At 34.6% G+C, this 13,974-nt stretch overlaps 2 protein-coding genes across 2 annotated transcripts; one reads left to right on the top strand and one right to left on the bottom strand.

The window, feature by feature from the left end:
• Positions 1 to 307: 307 nt before the first annotated feature.
• Positions 308 to 3,496, top strand: LOC108737161 (carboxypeptidase B-like). Its single transcript, XM_018469862.1, has 8 exons — positions 308 to 526; positions 782 to 915; positions 1,001 to 1,085; positions 1,255 to 1,402; positions 1,489 to 1,649; positions 2,308 to 2,622; positions 2,718 to 2,802; positions 3,238 to 3,496. The coding sequence occupies exons 1-8, from the start codon at positions 371 to 373 to the stop codon at positions 3,465 to 3,467; spliced, it is 1,314 nt and encodes a 437-aa protein (XP_018325364.1). The 5' UTR covers positions 308 to 370; the 3' UTR covers positions 3,468 to 3,496.
• Positions 3,497 to 12,024: 8,528 nt separating this feature from the next.
• On the bottom strand, positions 12,025 to 12,650 carry LOC112904011 (target of rapamycin complex subunit lst8-like). Its single transcript, XM_025973041.1, has one exon. The coding sequence runs from the start codon at positions 12,559 to 12,561 to the stop codon at positions 12,025 to 12,027; it is 537 nt and encodes a 178-aa protein (XP_025828826.1). The 5' UTR covers positions 12,562 to 12,650.
• Between the last annotated feature and the right edge of the window lie 1,324 nt (positions 12,651 to 13,974).

The following is a 13,974-nucleotide window of genomic DNA, read 5'->3' as shown; positions in this document are numbered from 1 at the left end:
ACGTTTCCGAAACTCTTCCTATTTCAAAAATTCATTCACCAATACTTAGAATGTACCTTCAGGCAGGACATAGCTTGTATATATAACCTACAGTTTGAATCATTTCTATTAAAGGCTATAGAAAACATATTATTAAAACGAAAACATAAAAATTGTACACAATTTTTGATAGGACTGTTATTACAAATATAACTAATACCATCAAAAAAAATAATTTTTTTATTGCCCACGCGCTTTTAACGTTATCATTATCAATTACTACGTTGACAGGTGAAAAAGAAATAAATAAGTACAAATGTGCCTTAAATGTAGAGTGTCGGGTCCGTCTACCAGTGTAGCTCGACCGTAGCTGCGAAAGAACATATTTAAAATGACGTCTTTTTTACACCTCGTAATAATTAATTTTGTAGTTATTTGTTCATCTCGCGCTTACGTTACTTACGACAATTACAAAGTTTACAGGGTGTATCTAGATTCCCCAGGCAAAGTGAACAGGTTTTCTAAAATTCACAAACTGATACCAAATGTAAGTCAAAAACACCTGTACGTCATAATACTTCGTTCGTGTTGTCTTTACGTGCTCTAAAATTACAATCTTAACTTAATTAAAGTTAATGCTTTCGTCAGATTGGTTGGGAAAACAAGGTTACGTTACGGTAGCTAAGGACAACACCAACGAAGTGAATATTGGTTAGGTTGGATTAAGTTGCGACTCAATAAGTCGTAAGTCCTTTTACGCCTTCATCAATTTTTATTTCGATTTCGTTTTCATTTTTTTTAGTTGGACGTGTGGAATGAGAATGTCGCAGATAAGTCGATCGATGTAATGGTACCTCCGGAGGATCAGGACGAATTCACCGACTCTTTAAGTTCCTACAGAATTCAACAAGAGGTCTTCATCAGTAATGTCGCAGAGTAAGCCAAAAACAATTTCAATCGCAAAAACAATTTAAAAACTTTAGACGCTTTAACTAATATAACTAAATGTAATTGTTTATAGATTAATTGAGAAATATTCTGAAGCATCCTACTCCAACCGACTTGGAGGTGAATTCAATTGGACATCGTATCATACATACGAACAAGTAAAGATCAATTTCGACTGCTTATTGTATGTACTTGAACGAAAACTAATGCGACAATATTTAGTAACAAATAACAATAGATCCTTTATAATTACGACGAGATGAATAATAAAAATTTTACGATGATGATGAATTACTACTTATTATATTCTTCTTATCTTATTAACAGATTGTTGGATGGTTGGAGTCCCTTACACAGACATACCCGGAAAAGGTGACCAAAGTGGTTTTGGGTAAATCGCACTACGGGGTTGACATTGTGGGGGTGAAGTTAGTATTAAATCCAAACGCTACAAGAGTCGCTATCGTCGAAGGTGGTAAGTGTCTACATTGTTTATATCCGCTTACAATCAATTATTAATTTGTTTAATTGGACAGAAAGGCTGAAATTAAAATATCTTAGGTATTCATGCAAGAGAATGGATAGCGCCTGCTACAGTGACTTACATTTTGAATGCATTTTTAACTAGTGGCCTCGAAAGAGTCCGAAACGTCGCCGAAAGTATGATATGGTACTTCGTACCCTCACTCAACCCAGATGGTTATAACAGAACGTTCCACGAAGTTAGTGCAACCTGATTTTATAGCTTTTCGAAACAAACGACAACAACGTAATACGACTTTCATTTGTAACACGAAAAATTATGCGTTGTGTTGCAAATCAATAAAACAATAGTGCACTGCGTTGTGTTGCGAAACAAAACAGTAACAAAGCATTGCGGTGTGCTGCAAAACAATAATGCACTGCGTTGTGTTACAAAACGAAACAATTACAAGAAACAGAGTATTGAGTTGTATTGCAAAAAAACAGTAGAGAAATGCATTGCGTCGTATTGTAAAAAACAATAAGGCAATGCCACACGGCGTTGTGTTGCAAAGTGATACAGTAAGAATGCATTTGAGTGAGCTGCAAAACAATAACGCACTGCTTTATATTGCAGAATACCGCACTGCGTTGTGTTGCAAAAAAATAAACCAACAAGGCACTGCGTTGCGTTACAAAACAAAACAGTTGGTAACAAAACATTGCGTTGTGTTCCAAAACAATAAAGTAATAATACATTGGGATGATAAAGTGTTGTATTGTAACACAATAAACCAACAATAAACTGTGTTGTGTTGTAAAAGCATTGCACTGTCATACATTGCATTGATTTTGTTATAACTCGTATTGCTTCTAGTGTTGTTCAAATAACTAAACAAAAGTATGTGATTCCTTTAGGATAGATTGCATAGAAAAAACCTGCAAGTGGTTAACGGTAGTAACTGTAGTTATTTTACGGGTGGAAATGGTATTGGAACCGATTTGAATAGAAATTTTGATTACATGTGGATAGAAGCGGATGGAGAAAGTCCATGTAGTGTGGCCTATGCGGGTCCCGAACCCTTCAGTGCTCCCGAAACAAGGGCTATGAAAGCTTTAGTAGAGCAAGTATCAGACAGTTTAGATCTCTACATTTGCTTCCATTCTTTCGGTCAACTAGTTCTTTTCCCGTACGGTCACACCACCGACCCAGTTGATAATTATTACGAACAGGTAACGTAAAATTGATTAGACATTTCCAAAACGTTTGATGAATTTGAAAACAATTTGACCTCGGACATATTAATCAAGTCTAAAAATGTTTTTAGTACGCGATTGCTAGAATGGCTGCAGACGAACTAGAAGCTTACAATGGTACTGAATATTTTGTTGGAAATATAGCTGAAATAATTTGTAAGTAGATATTTTCTATCAAAAACAGTTCTTAATTAATTATGAGAAATACGTAATTAACAAAAGACCTCTCTTGAAATAAGGGTATTATAAGAATAGTTTAACAAAGGAATCTCCGGCTCATCTAACTAAAACCACCCAAAATTTTGGTTACTTTCCGGTAAATCACGTAGACATACATATTGTAATGTTTAAATACTCTTTTGCTTCCTTTCGAGAACCTTCTCGAACCGTCCGGAAAAGTTTTTTTTTATTTGAACTGTTTACCTGCTTTCCCAGAACGCAGGTACGACACACACGTTTACAAATACGGCGCACATGAAGAATGGCGCCCGCGGCTAGTCGGCGAATCGATAAGCCGTTCACGCACACGTGTGCCCGATCGCACACAAACACGCTCGCGCTCGCCACAATATATACAACCGAATATTTTAGACGTTGCAACCGGTGGCAGTCTCGATTGGGTGAAAGCAACGCATGGGACAAGATTGACTTACGGTTTCGAACTGAGGGACCAAGGACAATATGGTTTTCTTCTACCACCCGATCAAATTATAGACACTGGAGAAGAAACTTTGAACGCTGTTATGGTATTAGTTGAGCAATTGTTTCGACTGGACTTGTTAACTTTTACACATCCTTCTGGTCAAGGCAGCTTTACATAATTTTTACCACATACCCTATTTTTATCAGTTTCTATGACCACTCAAATACGTATATTCCAAATTTTTTACGTGCAATGTAACATATAGACACATGTGTATTTTAATAAAAAGACTTCCAATACTTGGGTTTATTTTTGTTCTCACATATAGAACCAACCGTACAATTGGTACAGTCGTTGCCAACATTAAAAGAAGATTTCAACTTTTCATTGTGGAAATCTACACATGTTTACTTACAATCCAGTGTAAATAAATTGGGACTGCCAATGATCTTCAGCTTCAATTCTTGAAAACCTCTTCCGCACCCAACATTTTTATTTCTTGATAACTATGCTGAAACCCTGAAAAGTAAACGCTAGAAAAGGGAAAATTCTAAACATCGTAAAATATTTTATTCGTACATGTGTTTAAGTTGTTAGCCCGCGTTGGTTGAGGCCCTCCACCACCCTCGCATATTCCTGGACTGCTCTGCGGTCCTCAACATCTTCGAAGCGCAAAATCCTAATTATCAAAGAACCGAATAGTCTCATTAATCTTGGAAACCGGTAATTGATTGAGACTTTTCCAGAACACATTGATGCTTCGGCCAAAACATCCCCAATTTGCAATCAGAAAAACTAAAACAGTCTAAAAAGTGAAATGTTCAATCTGCTTTACATGTTGCTGATCCTTGAAAATCCAGCGAAATCACCCCCCCAATCCCCAACCCACCATTTACTTGATACCTCCCCCCATCCCGCAGTTCCATATTGAGGATTACGCGCCCCCCATGAAAAGAGAAACCCACTAACAGACTAAGGATAGTCGGTTTAGGTTTCCATGCTATGTAAAATACGCGGTAATCGTTGATTAAATGTAGGACGTAGATTACGATTACATGTCGCAGAATGTAAGTACCCTTGAAGCCATTGTTAATATACAATCGGGGGGACTGTTGTCCAAACATACAACCAACCTGTAACGAATCGAGATATGGGACAACAGAACCACGACAATACTGTTGAAAATTTTTAATGTGGATGGAGAATTTTATTAATTCGATCAAACAACAAGCCCGCCAAATAACATGAAAAAGTTCGATGTCGACCTTAACGATCTGTGTGATTATGTTTGAGTGTGTAAATTGTATGGTTTCTCTTCTCAAGAGAGAAGAGAAAAAGTTAATGGAAAAACAGACAACAAGGACAATGGTCCAAGAAAAAAAACCTGAAAAAGAAAATCGGCAAGAGTGTTAGTATCATCGTCTAAGAATTTGGTTGGATATAAACAGTTGTACTTACAGTTCATGCTGAAAAGAAAAAGAAGACAGATTAGTAAAAGATAAAGGTATAATTTATTGTTAACCCACTTGTGGGTGGGTGATGGTACTGTACTTACTTCATTACTTGATTGATTGGTTTAATCATTGAGTGTAAATGAGTGTGTGTTTCAAAGATAGTGCAACTTGATTTTATATTGTTTTGAAAACAAAAAACACCGATGTAATACCATTTTCATTTGTCACACAAACAATAATGCGTTGTGTTGCAAAACAATAATGTAGTAGGCACTGCGTTGTGTTGTAAAACAATAAAGCAGTAGGCACTGCATTGTGTTACAAAACAATAAAGCAGTAGGCACTGCGTTGTGTTGCAAAACAATAAAGCAGTAGGCACTGCGTTGTGTTGCAAAACAATAAAGCAGTAGGCACTGCGTTGTGTTGCAAAACAATAAAGCAGTAGGCACTGCGTTGTGTTGCAAAACAATAAAGCAGTAGGCACTGCGTTGTGTTGCAAAACAATAAAGCAGTAGGCACTGCGTTGTGTTGCAAAACAATAAAGCAGTAGGCACTGCGTTGTGTTGCAAAACAATAAAGCAGTAGGCACTGCGTTGTGTTGCAAAACAATAAAGCAGTAGGCACTGCGTTGTGTTGCAAAACAATAAAGCAGTAGGCACTGCGTTGTGTTGCAAAACAATAAAGCAGTAGGCACTGCGTTGTGTTGCAAAACAATAAAGCAGTAGGCACTGCGTTGTGTTGCAAAACAATAAAGCAGTAGGCACTGCGTTGTGTTGCAAAACAATAAAGCAGTAGGCACTGCGTTGTGTTGCAAAACAATAAAGCAGTAGGCACTGCGTTGTGTTGCAAAACAATAAAGCAGTAGGCACTGCGTTGTGTTGCAAAACAATAAAGCAGTAGGCACTGCGTTGTGTTGCAAAACAATAAAGCAGTAGGCACTGCGTTGTGTTGCAAAACAATAAAGCAGTAGGCACTGCGTTGTGTTGCAAAACAATAAAGCAGTAGGCACTGCGTTGTGTTGCAAAACAATAAAGCAGTAGGCACTGCGTTGTGTTGCAAAACAATAAAGCAGTAGGCACTGCGTTGTGTTGCAAAACAATAAAGCAGTAGGCACTGCGTTGTGTTGCAAAACAATAAAGCAGTAGGCACTGCGTTGTGTTGCAAAACAATAAAGCAGTAGGCACTGCGTTGTGTTGCAAAACAATAAAGCAGTAGGCACTGCGTTGTGTTGCAAAACAATAAAGCAGTAGGCACTGCGTTGTGTTGCAAAACAATAAAGCAGTAGGCACTGCGTTGTGTTGCAAAACAATAAAGCAGTAGGCACTGCGTTGTGTTGCAAAACAATAAAGCAGTAGGCACTGCGTTGTGTTGCAAAACAATAAAGCAGTAGGCACTGCGTTGTGTTGCAAAACAATAAAGCAGTAGGCACTGCGTTGTGTTGCAAAACAATAAAGCAGTAGGCACTGCGTTGTGTTGCAAAACAATAAAGCAGTAGGCACTGCGTTGTGTTGCAAAACAATAAAGCAGTAGGCACTGCGTTGTGTTGCAAAACAATAAAGCAGTAGGCACTGCGTTGTGTTGCAAAACAATAAAGCAGTAGGCACTGCGTTGTGTTGCAAAACAATAAAGCAGTAGGCACTGCGTTGTGTTGCAAANAAGCAATGGCAAATTTAAAAACTGACTTGATTTAAATAAAAAGAAAATTTTAAATATTTATCAAAATTTCTACATTGACTATTTTATTGTAATTTAAAGATAAAGAAAAACCTATTTCAAAAATAACTACTTTTATGATTAAACTTGGCGCCAACCCTAAACCGATTCACGAACCGCCACTGTTATGCCAGAAGAAGGTATGACACACTATACCTTAACGCTAACACTAAACGCATCAGCAACGGTGTCCTCACTACACTGCCGTATTGGTGCACTAGCTGAAAAAAATATCAAATAGACCCAACGAGTGACAAGCAAACATACATATAAATATAAAATAAACATTTAAAAGTGTGTGTAAGTACATGGTGTATGTGTATGTATGTATGTGGACTACAAGGCCCAAAGGACAGCGTGGACAAAAACCCAGTTCTCCATCATTAGTTCATCAAAAAACGACAACACCAGATATAGATATATGTAGTATGATATAAAAGACCTAAACCATCATCTAATAAACAATCATAAAAACCAAAATGAGAATCAAAGGTTGACGTTACAGGCGCAGCACCTGCATACGTCGGTCCCTAACACGTGGAGCGACAAAATTGGATAATAATGGACGACCAGGGGAGCCCAATAATGCACTAAGTTACCGTTTGTAACTCACCTTATTGGGCACAAAAATCAATATAGCCCCAAATCAAAAACAGAAATACAAATGGAAATATAAAAACTCGTCACTCAGGTCTATTTGAAACAATATTCGTTAGTGACTTACTTTGAGGCGTCGGCTAGACCTTAAGCAGGGTTCACCGAAACCTTAGTCTATCCAGCGTCGGATGTCCAAGGTTCTCATCCTCTCCAAGCTGACCGGGAAGCACATTCGTATGTAACCATCATTCGGTCGATATCTCTAACGTTTACGATAGCATCAAATCGGATCTCGAAGCTGTTACACGTCATGTAGCTTTATAAATTTTGAAAAAGAAATTAACGTAACCTCATTCAACCTTAGCCTAACCCAAACTAACATCGTGGGTAGGTTAAGGTTGCGTTACGTTACGTTACGTTACGTTCGTGACGCGAAAGTCGAATGGACACCGTGACGGTTACATAGGAATAAGCGACCGGGGGTGGGTGGGAGCTACACAAAACTGGGCGGCTGGTAGAAGGGGAACCATCGACGTTACCATTCCATCACTTACACACACTTCACTTCACTACCGACCGCGAACGTCACCAACTTTTCGCGAAAATAATATCATTGAAAAGCACTTAAACGATTCGCACACGTAAAAAAAACGCGAAAGAATCTGAAACAAAAGAAAATGCTAAGAATCAGGAAGTCATGTGTTCGAACTTACCGCCGTTGAATACGAAGTAAAAACATGACGCCATCTCGGGAGACTTGGCAGCAGCGGAGCACCCAATGATGAAGGGGGAAGCACCCGGGACTGGCGATGACAGTTGTTAAAGATGGCCGACAACCGCTGATAGATGTGACGTCAGAAAGGAATTTTGGTCCAGAACCGCCATAGAATATCTACTGCCGATGTTTTGAGACTCGCACGTTATCTGCTGACGATGCTTCGTCCATCCGCAACTTCTCAAACGTCCTTTGAATCCTCTTCTCTCGCTTAACAAACTTGAATTGTCCTGAAACAAAAGAAATAAAAAGGTAAAGTGAAAATAAGCAAAAAATTAAAGGCAATATTACATTCATCCTCTCCAAGCTTTGTGGGAGAGGGTGGAGGTCATACCAGACTGGATGGTGGTTGGTAAGAGAACCACTGACCATACCATTCCATCATTATCAATCAGCGAATCCAAAAAGACCTGAAATATAAGAAAAAAGAGCATTACACCTATCTCAAGGTCACTTTCTTCTTAATTAAAGAAACACGTGAAAAATGTAACTATTAGATGGTCTTGTCAACCTACATGGATAAAAAACGATTAACATTAATTAATAATTTGCATACAGATTAATATAAAAGCATTATGATAATAAAGGGATTAAAAACAATTGCTGATCTTCCTGTGAAAGTCATACATATATATAAGAATTTAGCAATTGTTTTTTGTTGAACAAAAGAAAATAATCAACTTATAACTACTGTTTTTGGGGCTCTTTTGTTTTGTTTAAGTAGATTTTTTATTATTTATTTTACGAATTTTTTTAAATATCTTTCCAAACACCCTGTGCATCATTAACGACCAGAGAGGCATCTTGATTCCATAAGGAGTAATTAGCTTGCTAAAATTAATGTTTGAAATGATTCCTTGATTCCTGGTTTTACCCTTCTAGCATAGAGTGCGCGGCCAGCATATTCCCTGTAATTCCCTGCTGTAGTTCCCTAATTATCTATATTTATTTTTGTTTAATTCTTAACGGTTTTTGTGATTAGAATAATGTAGTAGGCACTGCGTTGTGTTGTAAAACAATAAAGCAGTAGGCACTGCGTTGTGTTACAAAACAAAACAGTAACAAAGCATTGCGGTGTTCTACAAAACAATAACACACTGCATTTATTTTAAATTCGTGGCATTAGTAATAGCAAGTAATAGTTATGAAATTCAGGANTTAATTAATATAATTTGTAGGTAAATTATTTTTACAAACCAAAATCTGTGTTGTTTTCGTTGGAGTCAGAGGCTTCAATACCAGAATGTCTCAATTGCTTTCCATTAAAGTCCCTATCGATTGGATCCACTTAGTTGAACTGCATAAATGTTGTCATGACTTAAGGGAAGTACAAGTTTCAGTCCAATTACTGTAAAAACATAGAAAGCATCTTAGAAATTGAATCAGTAGGTTTGCAAGCAAGGGAAATTAATAACGCATCATTTCAGGTTCTTCGTGTGCTTTTATTTTATGCAAAATGAAATTCCTACCTTTTTAAGCAACGATTGTGAATGGAAGTCTCAGCTGAGGTAGAAGAATGTCCTAATTCTTCTTCATTGAAAGAATTTTTGAAATTGAAGTTCTAGTTGATTTATATCCGTTTTGGTATTATGTTGAAGAAATTTTTCATTCCTATTACTCTAAAAATACAGGAAATATCGTATGAATCAATTTTGTAAAACAGTAAGTCAAAAATTTATGAAAATTTGGAATTTTTATTCTTATGGGAAGTTTCCGATTGTTTCATAGGTACCTAACAAAAGAATAGTTATTTTGTAAAATGTTTTAGTAGTTGAAATCAGAATACATTCGTTTGTTAACAATAATCCTTTGTATGTGCTTTTGTTTTACAAAACAAGGGAATTTGAGAGAAAGCGTAACCAAAGTACTTGTACTTCTCATTAATGTTAAAACGAGCAATTATACTAAATTCTGATTTTAAATTAGTAAAACGTTGACTGAAGCACTGTTTTATACGACATATAGAAAAAATTTGTGCAACTGATTATTTGCAATTTAGTTGTATTTGTATTGAAAGCATGAAAGCATTACGGACAAGTCCAGACGTATTAAAATTTTAAATTTTCATTTTAGCACCGACAAATATATGAAAAAAATCCTTGCAATAACGTTATTTTGCAAAAAATAATGAATTTAGTTTGCAATTAATGCGCAATTAATTGTTTTTACTAATTTTAATACTTATCACGGCGTGGGTTACATTGTTGAAAATTTATCTTAAAAAATATCGAAAATCCTTTTGGGGCGAAATAAAAAAATACATACCTCCTGTAGTGGACCATTAAAAGAACGCGTTGTGATAAAAATTTTTTAAACGTTAACACTTTTACTAGAAGAAATTTTCAAAAATTGCAGAGATAATTTTGAGAAAGTTTTCGTAAAAATAGCGTCACTTAAAAGGAGGATTATTAGCCGGCCAATGAGAGACCAGCACTATACTTGTTGTTTTCAAAGCCAGCTTTTGCGAATGTCGGCGCAAAACTTTGAAATTTGAATAAGTAAAGCTTTTCTCTATTTAGAAAAACACTTGAAGTTAAATTCCAATAGGATAATGAAATTAAAACAGACGAAAGCTATTATTTATAGATTTCTTTTGTTTAAATTATCGTATTAAAACAGTAGTGTACTTATTAGTTGTAATAAAATAATTATTAGGCCATTTTCTCTCTTCTTGGTTCAATTAATCGTTTAATTAATAAAACTGCTTTAATTTATTCCAGAACGCTAATTCGCCGTTCCCACCCCAAAGACGGACACAAATAAAATATTGGGCATTTTAAAGGACGGCTAAAGTGTAAGTACAACTACTTTCTTTCATTTTATATAAACAATTAAATGGTAAAAATAAAATGCAAACGCCAATTTTATAATTTTTTATTAAAATTTTAAAATTGCTGAAATTCCTACCTTATATAAGCGCTGAAGGTGGGTGGAAGCCTCAATAGAGATGCAAGAAGATCCTAAATCCTGAAGGACGAAAGGAAATTGAAATCTGTATCATTCTAGTTGATTTATATGGATATTAGTTTCGTCTGAAAGAAATCTTGACTCCACAAAGACAAATTTCTATCCAATTGCTGTAAAAACGCGAAAAATTAATATAGTTGGCAAAAATTAATGATAAATTTTCATCATTATACCTCTGGAACATGCTCTCAATTGTTTTACAGGTATCATTTAAAAACTGATTGCTATTTTAACAGTTGGCGTTAGAATACCTTCGTTTGTTAGAAGTACGTTTATTTTATGTAAAACAAGTGAGTTTGAGACAAATTACATCAAAACTATTATTTTTGTCAGATTCAACCTCTTACTTTTGTCAATTAAAAGAATGACTGAATGTTTATTTTACAAGACAATTAGAAAAGATGAAAATGCAGTAATGGTATGTGTGTAATGTTATGTGAGTTCGTATTACGAGGTCCATCTATCAAAAATATGAGTTATTACATTAATCTCTGCAAATATACGCGAAATAATTCTTATAGCATTGTCGTTTGCTAATTTAAATGAATTTAGGGCCCTTTTACAATTATATTTATCGTTTTTTCGTCCTTTTTCGCCTTGGCGTGGGTAAAAACTTTGCTTCAATAAACGACAAAAATCTTTGTAGAGCGGATTAAAATAATACATACCTAATATAACGGACCTTCTAAAGAACGAATTTTGACAAAAATTGTTCGGGTCTATGCCCTTTTAATATACGAAATTTGTAAAAATTTACGAGAATGATGTCTCCGTATAAGTGGCGTCACTTGGAAAGACCATTCTCTCAACCAACCAACCAGAAATAAGCATGAAATTCACAGCCAACTTAGTTGATGTAGCTACACGAATTTGAAATCGTTGTATTAAGAATATAAATATGTTTATTTATTTAAAGGAATTTATATGATATGTTTAATTTATGTTCGAACCGAAATGTTTATTTTTACTGTAAGTAAATTATTTCAGAATGTTTATTCTCATCAACTCCCATAATACTTGACAAACATCGTTTAAAACTTTCGTAGTAGTGCAGTCGAGCTAATTATTTACTTTTTAAATGCCTAATTAATGCAATATTCTATTTATTTGTTTATTTAAGTTATAAATTGTGCTCGCGCTCATTTTTATAGCTCAACAAGCGTCAGATTTGAGCTTCTTTTTTTTTTAATAAACAGTTGACAATTAGTATTTTGTCTTTCATTTACTTATTATTGATATTGTATAATANTCATCGTTTCACCGTCTGGTATAAATTGTTCATTATGGTCAGTTCTTAAGTCCCACAAATGTAAAACACCACTTTGGTCTGCCACCAACAGTTCCACTTGGTTAGGATGAAGACAAACTGATGTTACAGGAGCTGATGTTTGAAATATTTTTGCTGCGTTTCTGTGTGTTTTCGCCCTATAGTCCCATATACGAGCACTGCAGTCTTCTCCGCCAGTAAACATCCATTTACAATCCTCTTGGAAGCCAACACTAGTAACATTCTTTGACAAACCCTCGTAATTAATAACAGGATTGGGGTTATTTGAAGTTAAGTCGTACATACGAATCCGCTGATATCCTGTGGCTGCGAGTAACTGCTTATTGGGGGTGATTTCTAAAGCATTCACTTGGGACTCTGCATGTTGCATCGTTCTCTGGCAAATACCTGTATGTGTTTGCCATATTTTTATTGTATGATCGTAACCTCCCGTTGCAAGAATAATTTGTGAATTATCACTATTGCTGTTGAGGACCATTTTCCTTTTATTTCCAAATTATTCGTATTTCTAAGGTTATGTCATTATCATAAGCATAGATAATATATTATCTATGGATAATATCATAGGTCATTATTTACCATTGATTTACCGTTAAATTTTGAAGGTTTTCTAGTCTAGGGTTATGCCAGAGAAGTATGTCAACCATTGATTATTATTCCGTATAGGCAACTCCCAGAATTTGTATTTCAGCAGTTAAAACGGTTGCATATACTGAAAACTATTTAAAAATATTTCTCTTAATTATAAAGCTGTTTTTTATTAAGAATGATTTAAGATTTGTTTGATATTGTTAAATGAATTAATTAATTAAGGGAATTTATTTAAAATCTATATTTCCATTGCGCCTAAAACAACCACGATTGTTTTGTGTACGATTTCGAATAAATATCAAACTTACAACATGAAAAAGCGCACCTAAACTTTAAGACCATTTCTTATGAACCTCATGGGTTTGATAATGTAAAGCCATATAGAAAAGTACGTACAAATTAATTATACAAGCTGATTTATAAATAATTAATGAAAAATTAATAGTTTACAATCTAAATTACTATTAATGAATTTCGGTGGTTTTTCGAAAATTCAACAACTTTTGCAAGAAATATACTTAACTATTTGTTAATAATTGACAATATAAATAAACATTATACATTAAATCAAAATTTCAAATATTTGCTCGATTTTAATTCTTAATTTTGAAATTTATGGAGGTCCATATAGGCAACTCCCAGAATTTGTATTGCAGCAGTTAAAACGGTTGCATATACTGAAAACTATTTAAAAATATTTCTCTTAATTATAAAGCTGTTTTTTATTAAGAATGATTTAAGATTTGTTTGATATTGTTAAATGAATTAATTAATTAAGGGAATTTATTTAAAATCTATATTTCCATTGCGCCTAAAACAACCACGATTGTTTTGTGTACGATTTCGAATAAATATCAAACTTACAACATGAAAAAGCGCACCTAAACTTTAAGACCATTTCTTATGAACCTCATGGGTTTGATAATGTAAAGCCATATAGAAAAGTACGTACAAATTAATTATACAAGCTGATTTATAAATAATTAATGAAAAATTAATAGTTTACAATCTAAATTACTATTAATGAATTTCGGTGGTTTTTCGAAAATTCAACAACTTTTGCAAGAAATATACTTAACTATTTGTTAATAATTGACAATATAAATAAACATTATACATTAAATCAAAATTTCAAATATTTGCTCGATTTTAATTCTTAATTTTGAAATTTATGGAGGTCCATATAGGCAACTCCCAGAATTTGTATTGCAGCAGTTAAAACGGTTGCATATACTGAAAACTATTTAAAAATATTTCTCTTAATTATAAAGCTGTTTTTTATTAAGAATGATTTAAGATT

The sequence above is a fragment of the Agrilus planipennis genome, unplaced genomic scaffold (genome assembly GCF_000699045.2).
Source record: "Agrilus planipennis isolate EAB-ADULT unplaced genomic scaffold, Apla_2.0 scaffold104, whole genome shotgun sequence".
Taxonomy (NCBI): Eukaryota; Metazoa; Arthropoda; class Insecta; order Coleoptera; family Buprestidae; genus Agrilus; species Agrilus planipennis.
This window is presented reverse-complemented; position numbering and strand designations above follow the sequence as displayed.

What these genes read in the sequence shown, in the direction of transcription:
- LOC108737161 (XM_018469862.1), top strand. Translation starts at nt 371, where the DNA reads ATGACGTCTTTTTTACACCTCGTAATAATTAATTTTGTAGTTATTTGT. An exon ending in TTCACAAACTGATACCAAAT is followed by an intron (nt 527 to 781) that starts GTAAGTCAAAAA and finishes CATTTTTTTTAG; the next exon opens with TTGGACGTGTGGAATGAGAA. An exon ending in AGTCGCTATCGTCGAAGGTG is followed by an intron (nt 1,403 to 1,488) that starts GTAAGTGTCTAC and finishes AAAATATCTTAG; the next exon opens with GTATTCATGCAAGAGAATGG.